Source organism: Mya arenaria, chromosome 5 (assembly GCF_026914265.1).
Source record: "Mya arenaria isolate MELC-2E11 chromosome 5, ASM2691426v1".
NCBI lineage: Eukaryota > Metazoa > Mollusca > Bivalvia > Myida > Myidae > Mya > Mya arenaria.
In genome coordinates this window covers 47,027,652-47,048,805 of record NC_069126.1, presented here as the reverse complement: position 1 = coordinate 47,048,805, position 21,154 = coordinate 47,027,652, and the positions used below count along the sequence as shown (strand labels likewise).

The following is a 21,154-nucleotide window of genomic DNA, read 5'->3' as shown; positions in this document are numbered from 1 at the left end:
TTCAATCGAGGCACGTGTTTGCACCATTGACTTTGTGTACATGCGCTACGTCATCGATGTAATAAAATTGTAAGGGATTAATATTTACACTTGCCGATGTTTGTAAAAGTCAATTTGGGCCAATTAGGATTTATACTTTATGACAATAGCGGTTTAAAGGATGTGCACTGATGACAAATGAACTTAATTGGGTGTGATTAATGCGAAGTTAGCGAGAAGGGCAAGTGCGAATCACAGTTCCAGGTTTGTTGTTTTTTTTATTTCAGAAATGTTTCCATTATTTTTTCTTCGATCGGTTCACATCAATATTCTATATGAGATATTTTGCATTCTGTTTAATAGTAATCATGCTTTCTACGTGGCTTCTGCGGGATTCCCCAGGCCTGAAACGTAAAGCTGACGATATTGATAGCGATGACATGATCGACAGTTCAAATAAGAAATCATTCAAAAAGTTAAATTATCAAAATAATTTCAGTTGGTTCAAACAAGATGCAGATAAAAAATGGCACTGCGAAGTTTGTAGATGTGCTAAGTTGGACAACGCCTAAGCCCTTGGACATGACCAACCAGCAAAAACAACCAATCATCAGAGACATGGCTTGTGTAAGTATTTATTAAAACAATAGAAGCATTGCTTAGTCCGCAGATAAATCAATTCAAAGTGGTATTAATTTTAAGGTGTCTGGTTTTATATATTTTAAAACATGTTGTAATATATGCCCAAATTATTTTAAATGACAGCTGAAAATGATGAGATACTGTGTAAATATTTTTAAAGAAATATGTGTATTTTCAGCAAAATATTTTTCAGCAAATCAGCACAAGGCCGCCTTGGAGAGACAGTTCTGCGTTCACAGGAACCCATGAGGAAAATCGTACTGGCCAAACTGTCCAAGGATGACAAGCTTGACCCCAAGCTCCTTAAGAATGCCTACCACCTGGCTAAGCGGGAGCTCCCCAAGGAGGAATTTCAGTACCACCTCCAGCTTGCCAGGGCCATAGGTGCTGATCTTGGCCATCTCATGAATGGGCACTCACCCTCTTACACATCAAACAAGAGTGTAACTGAGTTACAAGATGCCATCATGTATCATGTATTTAAATTCTGATATATATATGTATGTGTGCATGATAGGTTAACCGTTTGCATGTAATAAAATGTTTGAAACTTGACTTCTTTTTAAAGGTATATACAACAAATTAATTCCAACTAAAAACAACCAGTATGACTATTTTAAAAACAATTTAAACACCTATTTAAATGCATAGAAAAGTTGTCCAGGACACACCAGAACCCACCATTTGACAATTAAAATCTCAAAATTTTCCGACCTACACGAGGGGGAACCCCCCTCCCGCACCCTCCCCCCATTCTCACTTCTCCCTAAAATTTTGGTCTAGGATGAGCCCTGTATGTGTTGACATTTGGAGGGACTCCATAATAATTATAAGGGAAGTTACTGTGCAACCTACGGTAAATTACAATGTAGAGTACGCTTAGATCGGAACTAGAGTACAGAAGATTGCTGATAATTATTATGCCGACGTTATCCTGTATCCGTTTCCGGAATAAACTGTAGGTTATACAACGAACTAGTAAATGGATACCTTTATCAGAGGGGTCGATGATTTGACGTAAGAGGATGCGCAACTTCGGGAACAAACTACGGACGTGCGCCCTTTACACAGAACTAATTAATATTTTCATGAAGTTAGTTGAGCTGGGTGTCTCCACCGTGAACTTTTTTGTCTATTTCTAATCTGGAACGGTGTATATCGAGGTATGATTTTCATTCATTATATAATATTTACACCTCAACGTCCATTCCTTAAATGAACTGCCTTTCGGCAATTGCGTTCATCAATCGATGAACGCAACATCTTCGGATAAGTTCGGATCGCAATATTTGAAGAAAAGGAAAGAACGGATTACTGAAAGGTAATCCGAAATGAAATGAAGTATTTTTTTAACGTTTCTTGAATTAAATAATGAACTATTGGTGTAAATATAAGGAATGAATTGCGGGCTTGATGTCATTATCGGGGATATGAACGCAATTGGGCTGGTCAAAGTACGCGTGGAGTCCTTCGGACTCCACACACTTAGACCAGACCAATTGCGTTCATACCCCGATAATGACATCAAGCCCGCAATTCATTCCTTAAATATTTACACCTTAACTTCCATTCCTTAAATGAACGTCATTTCGGCAATTGTGTTCATCAATCGATGAACTCAACATCTTCAGATATGTTCGGATTGCAATTCATTGCATAACAATATACATGAAAAATATGTATCTTGTTATTGTTTGTATTGTGTCAGAAGGTTCCGTAAAATATAAATCAACATTTTAGAAAGTGTTAGTTTTTTAAATTTTAAATGCTTAGTTGCCATTACTGTTTGAATTTACGTTTAAAAGTGATTTCAAGTGGTTGATCTTTTCCCGCGATATTGTGACGTCATTAAAAAAATGCTTCCATCTCGTTCTATTTACAGAATGGGTTGGAATGGGTTACTGAGTTTTTTTAAATGAAAATTAAGTATTTTTTAACAATTCTTGAATGAAATAATGAACTATTGGTGTAAATGTAAGTAATGAATTGCGGGCTTGATGTCATTATCGGGGATATGAACGCAATTGGGCTGGTCAAAGTACTCGTGGACTCCACACACTTGGACCAGCCCAATTGCGTTCATACCCCGATAATGACATCAAGCCCGCAATTCATTCCTTAACTTTCCGGTGAATAATTTTGAATTTAAAGAAGTATCAGTAAATTGAAAATAATTAATGGCCTGGCACAGCCGATGTGGCGGAGTGGTTCAAACAGTGTGACCGATGTGCCGTAAGACAGCTCAACCGTTAGCAACAAACCTAATGATAATCAAGTCGTCGTGTCCTATGGTGATGGTGTGCATTTTTTGTAGATGGAGGTCTCAAAGAGTGGCTTCGAGAACGCACACGTATTCACTGATCACTTTGTACGATACGCACATGCCATTTCCACGCGTAATGAAATGGCCAAGACAACTGCCGAGAGTCTTATTTGACAATTTCTGTGTTTATGACGGGTTGCCAAAATGTTGCATAGTGACAGGGACATGAACTTCCTTTGCAGGGCCATACAACGTCTTTTCAGAATAGCTGGGATAGGACAGATGCGGACTACTTCCTATAATCCACATGGCAACGGTCAGTGCAACCGTTTTAAACAGACACTATTAAACATTAAGGTACTCCACAGACTGACAAAACGGGCGCATAGAAAGACGCTTTCCCGTATAATACAAATGTGCACGCCAGCCGGCCGGTTTTTCACCATTTCAGCTCATGCTCGACCTCGTTTAACAATAGATGCTGTGTTAGGGCTAAAACGTCAACACATTTTTGGTAGTCCACCATCAATCTATAAACATCACTTGGAGAAACACCTGACCAATGCGTATAAAGCTGCTCTTATTTTGGTGAAGAATGTTGGGGTTCAGGGAAAGCACAAGCTAGCGGATCTTTGGAGCGACTTTGTGTTCAGGGTTGTAGAGCAGCCAGATGTAAATGTCCCTGTATTTCGTGTGTCGCGAGGACCAGTATAGTGGCACTTAAACACTACACAGGAATATATTGCTCACAGTCCCACCTTTACCAATTTGAACATCAGGTGTTGAGGAATCAGCTGATGAACACCGTCACTAGTTACTGAGCCTAATAGTCATGGTGTCATATCCTCCACCAGATCTGATAGTGAAAAAAGTGTTGGGTTCCATCGTCCTGCACATCGACGACAGGCAGGTCAACCAAGTGTCCTCCCTCGGAGGTCCACGAGAGCTTGACGAGCACCAGTCTTGCAGCAGACAGAAAAAAAATATGATCACTTTAGTGACAAATAAAATAGTGATGTTTTTGTGTTATGAACTTTGTTAGATTTGAATTATTGATTTGTGATTAATGCATGTTTAGTGTCCGTTTAAATGTGTGTTTTGCCTAGTATAGAATTGACTGTTTGAGTTGCTCAGTAGTTGTTCAAGTTTTGATCAAGGTAAAAATTTAGTGTTGAAATATGTAGGAGGATCGTATTCCGGTATTTTGGTATTCATTAAGGTTTCGAATGCGCTGATTTTGATACATGAACTCTATTTTGCAAATGAGTCTGATGTTCGGAGGTTAATTAACCGAGGTTGTATATTTAGGTAGCGCAGTTCATATGCATGGTTTTGTTTTGGGAGTTGATCTTGGCATGTATGGTATTGTCAAGGACGCCAATGCCCCAGAGGAGGGTGAAATGTCACAGGGTGTTATTTCAGTTTATTGAGAATCATTTAAACCTATTTTGTATCAGAGGAATTAAAGAAACAATTATTATACTGTCTTTAATGTTATTATTTCTCCAATATAATCAATATTTAATCAGGTATAATGATTTGAGCAGCGTTTTGTTCCCTGGGTTGTTAAGCTACCCTCGGTTTAGTGTAGGATAGATACTACGATGTAGAGTCATTTAAGGGAGTGCAGTTCTTTTCTTGTCACTTAATATCTAAATACAAATACCCGTGTTCAGTATTTTTCCTTATACCTCATCACCCTAATTGTTGTTCAATCCTGAATAGGGTTGAAATGTGACATTTCATTATTTACAACTGACGGTTGAACATTTATGAAAATATTTATTATATGTACATATATATTACAGTCGCTTTGTACAAGCAAACCATCGTCTATAACGCGAGCCCGAGCTAGACATCCAGTAACATTAATTTAATCACATAAATATAAAAAAATGTACATCAAAACAGAATTGTACTCAGCAGCTCAATTAATGCGGTTAAAAAGTAGATCCAGCATGTCCATCCTGTTTTTGAAATCACAAATCATTCAGCTTCAAAACCTAAAAAGATGGAAAGTATCCAATTGTCTGAGACGGTAAAACCATGCGTGGATTCACGGTCATGTGTTAATAAAAAATAGAAAAAAAACATGTGACACTGAGTAGTCACCTCAGAATTGATAAGCTAGCACACATATATCATGACAGAGCCCAAACAGTACATTTTCATGAAGTTAAATTTTCCGTATGAATAATGTGGTACTTCTTAATTTGACTAGATCACCAAAACACATAATATATGTATTGCACATCGATATATGTTCACGTTTTAGCCAAAGGGAGATGTTTCGATCATTCCTCACTATAAACGCATGCACCAGATTAATACTGCACTACACCTATGATTTGAGTCCCATTTTGGCTCCTCTGCATGTCACCTGTCAACCTGCACGTCCCCAGAAACCGAAGAAGACCGCTTGGCAACAGTAAGATCAAGGTCAGTGCGACGGTAGCGCTCGGTGAACAGTGCAAGGAGCGGCAACGCGGCCAAGTGTGACCCGAGCAAAGCCCAATTCATCCAGTTAGTTCCTGAACATAATAACAATTAAATTGTACATATATTTCATATTGTGGTTAGGAATGGCACGAAGAGGCTTATCAAAGATAATCAGTATGTTGTTGTTTCTTTGATGGGATAGTAAATCAAATTGCATTGTAGCAAAACCAGTCAGTGATCTAGAGCAGGCATCGATTTATGTATTGAAATCGCTTATGACCAGCTACTCTTGGCATTCTTTCATAGCTAAGTTTATATATGCTCGAGTCCGTGACCTGGGAAAAAAAACAGTACTGATGTATATTTTGGGTGATCATGAGGACGTTCCCTAGGCGGGGACTGAACCCAAATTTTTGGTGAGAAGCGGACAACTAGACCCCTCGATCATTCTCACCATTTTACAGAGACACTTAATTCTGGATTTTCCCCCGTTGTCACCCATTCAGTATAATTAGAACCGCTATCTTGATCACTCACCTATATCTTTGATATACATAACGAAGAGAAAGAGAATGCCAAAAATGCCATTGACAAGCGTCATGACTCCACCAGTAACGCCCTCTGCCACCGGGTAGGACGCCTCGCACGTGATCTCGTAGAACAATGGGACGCCACCGTTAATAAACACGCCGATAAGGATACATGATGTGTAGAGAGATGCTTGAAATAAAAGAGTACTGGTTATAGAGCGCGTTTCCTTGTACGCTACATGTAACCTATCAATTACTTAGGAATCAGGCATTTGAATTATACGTCACATGCTGTTTATTTATTAAACATTATGTATTTTTACAAATTATTTGCATTCTTTGACGGTCTTATGATTCATACACGGAATGGCATTGGTAATCTAATATATACTTCAGAAATCGAAAAACCTAACTGGACATACTTCTAGATCTAATACCTGAATATACATAGTATATGACATATAATATGATTATAATTCTTATAATTCGACACGTGTTCATAAAAACGGTTAAAGCCATTTGGCATTTGAATCACGATCAGGAAATGTTGAAATGTTGCTTTCGATTCGGTTATTCAACTGGACGCACACCACATCAGAGGCCTAGCATATAGAACGAGCCCTCTATTCACAGTGTTCGCTTAATAACAATGTTTTGCCCCAGAGAGCAGCTGCGGGCATAAAGCTGACTTTAGACTGCACGATACCTGACATACCCGACAGGCGGGATTATGACAGGCCCGTTGTGAAAGCCACCCGGTAAATGAGGCTTGGCCGGAATCTCATTAAAACAAATGTCAGACCTAGGAATTTTCGGAAAGCTCCCTTCTTTAGGGTTTGGGTTTCGACAGCAAAGTTTGCATCATTTTGTCTACCCTAACACCCACACCCGGAGCAAAACATTGATAGTTATACAGGGAGTAGTTCAAACGCATTGGTTTCATCCAGCACTTTGTGTACTTACTGATATCGAAGGGAATGTATTTCTCACAGATGGCTGTAAACCAAAATGTGGCGAGGGTTGCAGCCAGAAAAAGGAACAGCAAAATTAGCTTCATTCGCCGCATGAACATGTCAGAGAACCTAAAAGTAATGTTGACGATTCATGTGGCAAACAGCAAGAAATTGCATTCAGAAAGAAATTTATGGATTAACATAAGTTTGTTAGATAAAGATGATGCAGATTCATTTTCATCCAAATAAACAAGATATGCGATCAAGCACGTATTATAATGGACAAATAAGGATTGGATCAAGTCTCACCATGCGATGACCAGTCCGGCCGTACACCCGACTAATGTCTGCCAGAACCCCATGTAACCAGCTTGGTTCTTCAAAACAAAAAACAAAGACTTTGTTCCAAAATTAAAAATAATTAGTTGTTAAAGAAAACTCGAGTTATGATGCCTGGGGATCACTTATCCTAATCGGACTTAGACGACTTGTATAAGTGTATGACGTTGACATGCTCTGCATTTGAGACTTCATAGTTACTTACCTGCGTGATTCCGTATGTCTTCAGGTTGATGTAGAGAACAGTGACCCATTGGCCGAGTACACCATTCGAAATCATACTAGCAAACACCACCAGCCAGAATGAAGAGTTCCTACATTATAATAATGGTGTTAAAGCAAGTACGTTATAATAAGAATAACAAAAAACACATCCGGGGGACATCCAAATCGAATCAAAACTTGTTAACGAAGAAACATAACTAAGAATCGTTTTCATCGGAGTTACAGGGCCTTATTACACTAACACGTAGGGAACGCATATAAAAGGTTCGTGACTAGTTTCAACCCAGCCATGGCCAGCTCTAAGAAGAGATTGCACACCTCCGCCATTGACTATAGAATGCCAACGGCATAAATTCCGTGATTTTAGTTCGCCATTTTCTCTTATATACACACAACAAAAAATATTTGTTGAAGGAGCTAATATTATACTGAACTGTTGTATTATAACTCGTACTTTGCCAACATGCGGAGTCCCTTGAGCCACTCGGTCCGCTCCATGGAGGCGGTGTTACTGGGAGGCTTGGGAGGTTTATCCGGGAAGTAGACGATCACCATAACTAGGAAAAGTGCTGCGATACCCGCGTCTGTTAATAATGAAACTTTGTACCATGTATGAGGGTGTTGTTTACGTTCAAAGATACACCCATAGAGGAATGGTAACAGAAAGGCGGAGTTGAACCGTGCTATGACTTTCGTGCGGATAAACTACAACATTATTTACGAACGAATATTTTCGTTGATATAATGGATCAAAACAGCTACTTCTCTCATTACTTTCGTTGAAATTATACACTCGTGCTAAATATCTCAATACAAAGGGTTATGCGTGCAGTTACTCTTACAAAGACATGCTACAAAATACCTGTAAAAGGTACACTTTGATAAAAAAGCAACCATAAACAAACACAAGAAGAAATTAAGTAAATAGTTTCGTGTATAGAAACAAGCACATGTGTAAATATAATAACCTTAAAACACATGACCAACAAAAGGAGCTGCTCCTAACCCCCATGTAAATGTAATGCCGAAGGCAATCCCCTCCCTCTCTCAATTCTGTTTATCGAAGGAGCATTTTGGTGAACTTGTCAAATATAGGGTTCGGAACACTTTTTCATATACTGCTATTCAAGGTATAAAGCCATTTAAACTATTGTTTAATAATATCCAGTAAGCCCATGCAATATTCGCGGTGCTTGGTCATATCATCCTCTGCATGATGTCCATTATTGCGTCGAAACTTTATGCTGTTAAACTGCATGTATAAGCAAAATATATTGGTTTCGAATCTTCGAGAATATTTTGAACACCTCGTACCTTCCAGTATTACAATATTATTTCAAACTCCTACGAAGTGATCTCCCTAAGCAAGCAGAGTGAAGTAGCCGCCGCGAGGGTTTTGGCTGTATTATATTGCATTTGTATTCACAAATGGTGAAAACAATAATACTTACGTACATACATCAGATGACGGATTTCGACGATGAGATCACTTTTGTTGACACAAACTGAGGAAATGATATATATTTGAAAATTGAAGGCGCATGGACAAAACCCGATAGAAATATATAACCACCAGTTTACAAAGTAATGTCTCGAAAGTTAAATTGGAAAGGATAGTTCACATACATATAGCCATTTCACACACTTAGTGATACTTATTCAAGATACTCATTACGAGTGATTTAGGTTATCCTTCATCACCGTGACTGGGATGGACGAATAGTGCTAGAAACACACGTGCAGTTTGCTTTCTAGTATTTACTAACGCGAAAGTAACGCTAATGACCTGTTACACAGCTGGTGTTTGAGATGTTGATAGCTGGCATCGTGGTCGCGATGTCCGCCAGTTCCAGGGTACTGAAACACGTTCAAAATTAGTCAGCTTGGTAATCATGGTCCGTAAAACTAAACGCAAAGATATCCCTATTTATATTGCTTCTGTTAAGACATGTTGTGAAGAACACGTTTGACATAACACGTATGTACGTTCTAATAAAGAGTGTTGACAAGAATGCATGGAGTTGAATATTCAGAACCATTTACAGCGCCAAATTATAGACAAAAACATACAAGGAATGGCTAGCATATCCATATGTTATTTGACCTGTCAGGTTTATGAGATTTTAAGAGAAGAGTGAAACGTCATTGCTCATATATACCTGTTTAAATGGGTGGAATTTTCACACACCGTTGTTGGACTTGAAACCATCAAAGGGCCTGCAACACATGGTTAACAACGTTATTCATATGCACGTTATTCTATTTGCTGACGTATCAAAGGACGTTAAATGAATGAATAAAGAACTGTTTCCGAACGAAAATAAAACTAAAAAGCACCAGGCATTCATTAACATGAAACATTACATATCAAAGATAGAGGGCCTAACCGATGATGAAACCCATGGCGTTGCCAAAGTAGTTGGCGAAGGAAACAATGGCGGTTGCAAAAGTGCGTTGTTCAGGCGGGAACCAGACGGATGAGAACTTCGGGGGACCAGCGAACAGTACCGTACTGCCTATGCCGAAAAGAACCGATGCTATAGGGGAACACCTGCAAATACAACTCCTGAATAAATAAACCAACGGCAACCTGTCAGCCTCTCACGAACATAATGAAATCCGGACTCAGCATCGGTCTGTCTCTCATGTCTCCTAAAACTCACAATATCTACAAATGAAATGTACTGATTGGGGCGAAAACGTCTTTGCAATCGACTTTCAGAACTACTCGCCCATTTTTATCGAAAACAACCTCGGATGTATTTGGACGGTTTACATACTCAAAAAGTGGTATGTTTAAGTCCGCTGCACGTAGATCGCGTAGTAAATTTATTAAGCAGTTAAACTTTATGACTTAACTCTTTGGAATCTTAATTATGTTTGCAATAATATACTTCACTGGCAATCGAGGTTGTTTTCGATTAAAATGGCCGAGGAGTTCCCAATGCGCAATCGAGTCGCAAAAAAATAGTTCTTAGGTGAATGATATAGATAACTGATGATTTACTCGGAGGGTAAATTAAAAAACAACAACACTTCCACAACTATGAATAGTGTGGACGACATTTAATCCACAACAAGTAAGAATACCAGTACATAACGCCAGGAAAGGATTGACATCGATGATACAATTCTATAAAAGTATCTTCAACCTACACTGTCATTACGGTGGGTTCCATCGTGATACATCGGATTGCTGCGCCGACAAACAGCAGCACCGCACAAATCAGGGTCGAGATCCGTAAACCTGGGGTGATGTACTTGTTAAAATTAATACAGATTATGTCATACAGTGATACAGTAATGTTAGATTTAGACATTTTCATATTTGTTGTGATGATACAGTGACTCTGATTGCAGACAACGCCATGCTGAGTTACAAGAATGGGGTTAAACTTTTTACAATGCCATATGGGTTTACAGCGGTGTTAAATTCAGACACTCTACAATATCACAGTGATGTTAAATGTAGACACTCTCTACAAAAGCACAGTGATGTTAAATGTAGACACTCTTTACAATGTCATGGTGATGTTAAATGTAGACACTTTACAATATCACGGTGATGTTAAATGTAGACACTCTTTACAATATCACAGTGATGTTAAATGTAGACACTCTTTACAATGTCATGGTGATGTTAAATGTAGACACTTTACAATATCACGGTGATGTTAAATGTAGACACTCTTTACAATATCACAGTGATGTTGAATGTAGACACTCTAGACACTCTTTACAATGTCATGGTGATGTTAAATGTAGACACTTTACAATATCACGGTGATGTTAAATGTAGACACTCTTTACAATATCACAGTGATGTTGAATGTAGACACTCTTTACAATGTCACAGTAATGTTGAATGTAGACACTCTTTACAATGTCACGGTGATGTTAAATGTAGACACTCTTTACAATGTCACGGCGATGTTAAATGTAGACACTCTTTACAATGTCACGGCGATGTTAAATGTAGACACTCTTTACAATGCCACGGCGATGTTAAATGTAGACACTCTTTACAATATCACGGTGATGTTAAATGTAGACACTCTTTACAATATCACAGCGATGTTAAATGTAGACACTCTTTACAGTATCACAGCGATGTTAAATGTAGACACTCTTTACAATATCACAGCGATGTTAAATGTAGACACTTTTTACAATATCACAGCGATGTAAAATTTAGACACTCTTTACAATATCACAGCGATGTTAAATATAGACCCTCTTTACAATATCACAGTGATGTAAAATATAGACACTCTTTACAAATAGCACAGTGATGTTAAATGTAGACACTATCATAATGATTTGAATTTGAAATAATACAGTGATGACCTTTGTCACTCTTTGTCTATGCCTTTGCGGTTTAACTGTTCCGCACAGAATTTGTGTAATTCTTTAAATTAGCTGTTTGTTAGCAAGTTGCTTTACTACCTTTAACATCCATGAAGTAGCAGAAGAGAAGGACGGTCACCATGTACCCTATATTGGCATCGTTAGCCAGCATTCCGATCTGGCTGTCATGCCAACCAAACACCGCCTCGGCTGACGCCGTAATCGGACCCCAGCTGTTCCAGGCACACGCCTGAAACATACGGAAACGTAACTGAGGGTTTGAGGAATTGTTTTTAGTCATCGAGGACTCCTTTTATTTGCCCCTCCATATGGACCATGGATTCGAAGCCATCCCCGTTGGACATTAAAACGAAATATAGCATGTATTATAATTATCATATTTAGCATAAGACAGCAATATAACGCTATTTATATGAGCCCCAGTGTATATTTATCGTTTGAAAACTAATTATGGCAGAATTACAAACTCTTTTAATGTCGAAACATCGTTTTCGGAAAATAAGGTAGGCAATTTGCAACAAACGAATTATTGCAATTAAATCAAAAGCCAACAACTGTCACGCCATAATTATGACCGTTTCATGCCTGTTCTACCTGTATAAAGGTTCCAATGGAGAATACAAGGACGATGTACCACCTGCGCTTGTATACGGAAGTGGCGTCTCCGGAAGCCCCCTTGGTGCCCAGGATCGGTGTCCTTTCTTCAGTTTGCTCTTTCGGCATTGCAACCTTGCAACCACAACTACGGTTAATACAATAACATTACAACACATGATTCATCAGCATATGCATATAATGTTTCATCTATTTGCTCATACACAAATGCAGTTGATAAACACATATATAAGCAGCTTATCGTTGAGGTAGTGTGATATGTCACATACTTAACAGAGATGGTAGTACAATGTACAAATTTAGAAAATATACATTGTATAATCCAGTCTATATTTTGTTAATAAATTTATACTATCAAATACTGTAAATAAGGACAAGATGTTTATTTCAAATAAATCTGAACATCTGAATAATGTGTACATACTTGGTTTCTATCATAAGAGGGTAGATTCTCTCTCCTTAAGTCACTATGTACAATCACACACAATCAAAACATGATATTTATAATCATTTTCTATCTTGTATCGGTATTCAGGTATATCATATCTATATTGGACATTATTTGGCTTGGCGCAATAGTAAGTCAGTTAAATAATCAGTGATTTCAATAAGGTAAATCTTGTGTGATATAAATGTATTCAATCTTTTACATAAATTGAGAAATAAAGCATTTAATATAATTATCGGAGTCTAAAAAACACACCAATAAACCCATTCTGCTGAAACATGTTTGATATATTAGTAACTGTCGCTTTTAGTACACATACATGTTCATACATAACATACACACACATGTGTTGCCACCTTCAGTTTTAACCAATATGTTTAACATTATGTTATAATACGTATATTACTTTTTGTAAAAATATTATAAGGCAACATTCCAGCTTAATTATACAATATATTACTACTGACTCGTCATTTTAACTCGAATCTTTCGCTTTATTTTTTATGTAGTATCTCAATAGTATCAGCATTACAAGGCCCCAACGATCACACCCATAACTTTGTAACGAGATGACATACGTATCAAACCAAATCGAAATTAATATTCATTGGAATACACAGACAGACCTTCAATAGCCATCATATATAACTGTGTGTAATTTACTTTCGTTGATATTTTCCATGGCATATCACAAATAGCAGCCAAAACATACCTAAGCGTTCTTAACAACACGATAATTGGTCCTCCATAGCTTCCACATATATTCCCGTTCTATCATTACATTTATTTCCGATAAGCAATCAGTCATTGACCGTTTACGTAATTGCTATAGGAAATTAGTATGTACATACTAAGAAAAATAAATTGTTTCCTGCGAAACTTGATGTAAGTTCTTACTAACAATATTTAAGATTTTTAATGATCTACATTATGTTATGTAAACTACCAACTGACTGGACCAGCCGCTGTTTATATCTTACCGCTTCACCTGATTCAAATAAATTACGGCTGACTGCTGATTTACTGAAAAAAGTGTGTTGGGAAACTTGAGAAATACTGTCTTCTCAATGGACAAATATAATGTTAACCACTAATGAACACTTTATTCATCATGCTCTATGATTTATTTATTTATCATATAAATAGAGATTAAAATCCCGTTTTTACAATCAAGTAGACTGTTTCAATGAACCATTTAAAGTGTGCTATTGTACACAAGTATATGAATATTGGCTGACTGGTGACCCCGTATGATTGTGGCATGCTGTGTAAGTGTTTTGTTTGTAAAGAACGAATATGTAAAATTACAAAATATTACAAATAAGCTGATTTGCCCTGAAATATTGCAAAATATGTCATTTCTCGTACGATTTCATTTAAATTAAAGACCAAAAACACTTACTGCTATAACTTTATCTTTAGTGAATTTGGTCATATTTTGTTAACATATAAGTTATCAGCAAGCAACATCTTTCAACCAATACCACATTAATTTGTTGTCACCAGGCATCCAGATTTATTATTAAATTCAATGGCTTGATAGAATGCAATGCTTAATTATAAAACGAAACCATATTTTTTTATACGAGACACTTTGCTGTTAAAACAGTGGACTCTAATGTTAACGCTGTATACGTTATAGTAACGCACTGAATATAATTCATCTGACAAAATACGTTCGGACTTTCCACGGTCTCAAAGCTCGTACAGGTCACCAAGTCCTTCCGGGCCGGGTGGTGGTGGTGTTAGTAGTTTATACTCCGGGTCCCGGTGTGAGCACATTGAAGGGTCCCAGAGTGACAGCTCAACCACCGCACACCTATCCTGGGCAGAACCAGTACTAGGTGCCTTCACCTCTGCAAGGAACTGACGACTTCTGTACATGCCAGGGGCAGTGGTACAGTGCGAATGGTCGTAGAAAGGATTGCATAACCAATCACACCAGAGGTGACCTGGTCCACCTGGGAATCGAACCCGGGGTGTCCAATTCAGAGTCCAACGTTCTACCGATTGAACTAACTGGGCGGACTGTTTCCGGGCCGGGACCTCTCACCGAGGGATTTATAAGGTACCAATAGCTCTATATAACTGGTGTAGCATTTTTGTTCTTTTTTCTGTACTATATTGTTTAAAAAATGTTTTATTTTTTGTTTTTATGGCTGAATGCCGCAAGCCCGCTTAAGTACCATAAATCGAAATCAGGTTTCATCAGATTTACTTTTTGGCATGACATGTTTCAAGAATTCATGCACCTGGTCTGCAAATATTGTGTTAGGCGGTTTTAAATAGTGCGAATTAAATACCAAGCTATTTCATACGCTCATAAGATTGCAACACTAATGTGAATTTGAACGCAAGCCGAATAATCTGAAAAGAACTTGTTGCGGAACCAAGGAGAATTGGTAATAATAAATAATTACGCAAAAAAAGGAAATGTGCTGACCATCCCTTAATTCATCTACTAGAAATAGTCAAAACGTCATCAGCCAGTATCGGTTTAATTTATTTATATTTACAATACCTATACAATTGCGAGATGAAAGCAGTGTTCATTAATCCAGGTACATACAGGCTATGAGATACTGGTAAATGTATTAAAAATCAACAATTTATATAACCTATTCTTAGGAAATGACAGGCACTGTATCGGATACAGTTTGGGACCTCTCAATATTGTTTTGGATACGATTGTTATTGTCTGTAAACAGAATTGTATAAAAAGTAAAAGCACGCTTGTCGCGCTTATAGCCGTTTAAAGCTTTTAGCTTTCATTTTAAATTAATAACATAATCGCATTGATGTGGATATTTATTATTGTGTAGTTATTATTATTGCGAAGAAATGAATGTAAAGATTACTACTGCGCTTTTCGGAGGGTTACACAATAAACTCTTTCACCCCTTTACTGTTTCTTTTTCTGGCGTTATAGGCCTGAATGCGTGCTCTGACATATAATTTTAAACAAAACAACGATTATCATTCTTTCACATATAATTGCATCCAACATTTAGTATATACATGTAATTTTAACGTTCTAGAAAATAGAAAGCCTCGTTCTAGCTTACCCACACTTCGGCTCGTATATTTTTTAAGGAACTTTAAAACATACTGTATTTATTATCTAGTTTTCACAACCTTGTTATCAAGCATATCAGATCCGTTATTTTTTAATCAGAACACAACATATGCCTGATAAAAACACGCTTTTAATGTGAAAACCATTTTTTAGAAAACATGGACCAGTTGATAAAATATTTCTCAACGATATTTTAATCTAACAAGATTATCTCAGTATTTAAGGATTGATTCTTCAAGTTTTGTGCGTTCATGCAGTATGAACGCTCGTCCGCCATTTTGCAAATCCATGAACCGGAAAATATGCAAAATCGCGGCCGAGCGTTCATACTGCATGAACGCACACAAAATTAGAATCAATACTTATATTTACATTTACCCTTTTATTTGTACATTTTTTTGCGACCTGAAGGGTTCGAGAACAAGTCTTTAATTACAACAAAGGGAACAAGCGCAAATGCAAATGGTAAGAGCACTTGTCGCCCTTGTTTTTTAAAGTTGGCGTTTTTTTTATCATCCGCATAATAAATAGCCCCCCCCCCCCAAAAAAAAAAAATAAATAAATAAAAAAAAAATGCAGAAAAAAATAAATAATCCAGGATTCTTTTTAATAATTTGGTAGTTACTGTAATGCATATGGCGGTAATAATGATTTCCTTTGTAATATTCTTGTTTTTATCACAAAAATATCGATATATTTTAACTCCTGTTTTACATATGCATGACCAATGTGAGTGGGCATAACACATGTTGTCACTATGATTTGTTTGGATTACCTTTAGTTCAAAAGGTAAAAATAGCGTAAATATACTATTACGTTGTTGTCTTTTAACGTTTTCTATTAAATTGGCGCTTAATGATGTGCAAGTCTTCTCGGATTTACACTTTAAGTCAGTTCATGTATTTAAATGTTGTTTTATAAAAAAATATGATATTTTAAAATATTCTTCTTTAATATGATGGATACCATTATATCATTCTTATGATGAAAAAATGCATTTCGACATTTTACCAGTCAATTCTTTTAAAACTTGACACATTTACAGTGTCATTTCATCAGTTGTTTGTGTCCATGTGCCGTGCTATATTTAGCAAAAAAGTAGATCGTAGTAGGATCTCTACGCACGGTGATTCACCAGCGCCCAATCTGAGCGTTGCTTTCTTGCAAAACTCCGCCTACAAAGGTCACGAAAGGTCGACCGGTTCATGCAAAAAAACACAAGTTTTATCGTTCAGAAAATCAAGAACGAATGTAAATATTTATACACATACCGTTTTATTGAAACAATATAGGTGGAGGGACATTACTTGTATTGGTACGTGTACGTGTTGGTTACGTTTTGTTCACTCACGACTGTACGTCATCCAGGTGTACACGTTCTAAAACGAGCGAGGATCAACGGGTCTTCAAGCACAAGTTATTGTGAAATTTCACGACCATTGCAACTTAGTACATGTACGTGTTGCTACAAGTGTTACAAGTACGTAGCGTTTCAAGACTTCTCTATTGTTTTGCATTCAGTATTACTGCTATAAACTGGCTACAAACTGGCACAGTTTAACAATTTCCTTCAATATTGACTTCAAGTTTACTTGTGCATAGTGTTTCTCAACCTCTCAATTATTTTGCAAACTAGGTCGTAACAAGTTTTGAACATCTGGCCAAGAAATAATTCATTTTAGATAAGCCGTCCAATATAAAATACAGACTATGAGTAGCATTTTACAAAACCGCAGAATTTCGCGAATTGAATATGTCGCATACCTGGAGCGCCACTTTTTGGATTGGACAACTTACCCCCTCATAAAGGAGGGAGAAAGGTTATAAAAGGTCAATGAGAATACCAATCACACGGTCGATTGTCTATAATAAAATCAAAAAGTAAGTTTATATATAGAATCAAATCAAATGTCTGTTTCCTTTCCTTACTGCAGCTAATTGTATAAAACTGGTGAAGTGTTTGGTCTGGTCAAATCACTGGCACCGGATTTTCAAACTCAAACATTTTTTTAAGAAATCAATAAAAAATCTTATAATTCCTAACTAAAAATTATAATACCGAATATGTGAATTGGTATTGAACGTTTCTCTACCCGGGTCACGTAATCATCTTATTACTCAGTTCAAAAGAACTTCTGCAGATTGACAGTCATCGCAATCTAAGGACATGATATCCATCTTCAAAATACTCAACCATAACCCGTGAAGAAATTCGCCGGTCATGCGATTTTTTTTTTACTTTATTCCCATTTTTCTGTTTTCCTGGATTTTCTACCACCCTTGACTTCCAGTTTGTTGTTGTTTTTCGCTCAGTTTGTAACATGTGATTTGATTGGTCGAATGAAAAGGCGGCGTATTTAAAATCTCAAATCGTTAACAAATTGAAACTCTAACATGTTGGCCCTTCTTCTCCGTTATCAAGCAGATCATGAATGAAAGTCCACATGAAATATGAATTTGCAATGATTCAATGCAAAGTTTATACAGATTAAGGCATATTTATCACAGAAAACAACGGTCACTCTGCACTCAACATAACAATACATTTCTTATTTACGAGTTCACAGTATTGCTAAATTCTTACTATTCGAAACGAAGTAAAATCGATAAATATAATGAAGAAACTTTCAAAAAAATAAAAATAAAAAATAAATAAAAGAAAAAATATATTTTTTGTTTAAACTATAATAAGTAAAATTAAAATAAAAACATATTCCTGTAATTGGATATTTTTTTTCTAGAGATTCATCTTCTGATAACGTTTCCAATTTACTAGTCAAGAAGGGTGAGAGACTGGTTTGGTGGATTAAGATGTCTGCCTCCAATCCAAGAGTTATTTGGTTATATCCAACCTGGTGACAAATGGAACATTGTGACGAGGCTCTTGAACGTACACAGTACTGATTTCCAGGGGCACAGCTAGCCCTCTATTCATGTAGATTCATGATTGTGCTGGAGGGGGGTATGAACATTTTGAAAACAATGGAGCAATCTGGTGTATTCTGGGCGTTCTTAGGTCCTTTAGTACTTGTAAATTGACAGTTTAAGGTTAATAAATCAACAAATTTATTTTCTCAGCAGATCTTTTCTACAAAATAGCAAACAAATAAGGTTTGATAATGTGAAAAACACTCAGATTGTCTTACAGAAATCTAATTGTCTGTCCTTTTTGCCATTGAACTGTATAATTACATACTCGATGACAATGTCCATGTGTCTGTTACATCATGTACTCAAAAAAACATAGTGATGCTGTAGCTTTGGCTAAACTGTTTTATTTTTTGTCAGAATCATGTGGATTCAGCCGTGTATATTCGCTTATAGGCAGCTACGCGCCTGGTTTCTACCTACCAAACAGATTTGGCTGTTAAGTTATCAACTTTCATCACAATCAAGCAAATATGTTTTATTACACAAATCTTGCAATATAAGTTTAAGCAATATTACAACACAACTACATTAACAACAAACATGAAATGGTTATAGTGACTTCTGACTTGGTCACAATTTATAGAGAGAGCAAAATAATTAATTTCCTTATTGATAGAAACTAGTTAAAAAGGTAACAAATCACTTAAAGTTCCAATATAGCTAATTTGAAAGTCAATACATCACTATTAGTTCCAATAGAGCTCTATAATGGAGTTTATTCATTTAAGAAGTTTAAAAAATGCTTTATTTTGCTGAAAAGAATTGGTAACACTTGCTACTTTAAAGGGCGCCTCTTTTAAAGCATGGTTCTTCAAATGATTTTGCTTTTGCTCTATAGTAATTTAAAGCTGCACTCTTACAGAGTGAATGTCTGGTAAACAGTGATATAAGACTGCTAACAAAAGATTTGAATGTAGTTTTTCATGTTTTTGTTAGAAAATTGATGTTTTATGGTAATATTTGGATGTAGTTTTTCATATTTATGTTAGAAAATTGATGTTTTATAGTAAAAAGCATTATTAACGCTTATTCTTTTTTTTAGATTTTGGCGTTCTTTCTTACAATTGAAATTTGTTCTATTGTAAGTAAACTTTATTTTGATAACTGAATCGAAGGCTTTAATGCCAACATGAGCGTATTCTGAGACAAAACCCCCCAAACATTTCATATCAGTGTCAAACTGTGAGAGTGCAGCTCTAAAGTCAAACTGGTAATACAAATTGAAAGAAATTATCCTGTAAAAACAATAGCATTACAACTTGTGAGCTAGATGTTATTCCAACACCAAAGTTGAAAGACAATCTTAATATTTTTATACCAGTTGTGACAGAAATTGTAAATAGATCATTATCATCTGGGGTGTTTCCAACAGAGTGGAAACGTGCTGTGATAAAGCCTCTATTGAAGAAAAAGGGTCTCCCTCTAGAACTTAAAAATTATCGGCCTGTGTCAAACTTGTCGTTTTTATCAAAGATCCTTGAGAAATCTGCCTTACAACAAATTACTCATCACATCGAAGTAAACAGACTTATTCCGTCATATCAAAGCGCTTACAGAAAGGGTCATGGTGTCGAATCTGCAATGATGAAAATGTATTGTGATTTATTGGATGCTTTTTACAACAATAAAGTTACTATCGTTGTCATGATTGACCTCAGTGCAGCTTTTGATACAGTGGATATTCCAATTGTACTTCGAATTCTTCAGGAAGACTTTGGTATTCAAGGTATTCCTTTGAACTGGATAAATTCCTATTTAACTGAAAGGACAATGAAAGTTATTGTTGAGAACGCATCTTCCAACACAGAACAGCTGCAGTTCGGTGTACCACAGGGGTCCTGTGCAGGCCCAGTTATTTTTACCATGTATATTGCTGCTCTGAACAAAGTTGTACAAAAATACCCAGCTGGACTTTATGGGTATGCAGATGATCATAAAATTGCTTTCAGAATTCAGGCTGGAAATGCACAAAATGAGGCGAATGTGCTTGAAATGCTAAATGATTGTCTCAATGATATAATTGTGTGGATGACAAATTTTAAGTTGAAAATGAATAACTCAAAAACAGAAATTATCATGTATGGCACTAAACATCAGCTAGCAAAACTTAACATTTCAAGTGTGAGTGTTGGTGGATCATCAGTAAAATGTGTTAATAATGTCAGAGATTTGGGTGTACATATGGAAAGTACGCTTAATTTTGACATGCATATCAGAAAAAAATGTCAGATTGCGCATGCTCAGCTTAGAAATCTGAAAGAAATTCGTAAACACCTTTCACAAAAATCAACAGAGATAATGGTGAACGGCCTTATTCATTCTCATATTGACTTTTGCAATGGATTA

At 36.6% G+C, this 21,154-nt stretch overlaps 1 protein-coding gene across 1 annotated transcript; it reads right to left on the bottom strand.

Annotated features, from left to right (window-relative positions):
• Positions 1-5,260: 5,260 nt before the first annotated feature.
• On the bottom strand, positions 5,261-12,461 carry LOC128235750 (solute carrier family 49 member 4 homolog). Its single transcript, XM_052950549.1, has 13 exons — positions 12,333-12,461; positions 11,817-11,967; positions 10,527-10,617; positions 9,758-9,921; positions 9,530-9,587; positions 9,157-9,227; positions 8,822-8,875; positions 7,825-7,954; positions 7,351-7,459; positions 7,116-7,183; positions 6,817-6,935; positions 5,861-6,043; positions 5,261-5,415 (listed from the first exon to the last, which is right to left on the bottom strand). The coding sequence occupies exons 1-13, from the start codon at positions 12,459-12,461 to the stop codon at positions 5,261-5,263; spliced, it is 1,482 nt and encodes a 493-aa protein (XP_052806509.1).
• Positions 12,462-21,154: the final 8,693 nt, after the last annotated feature.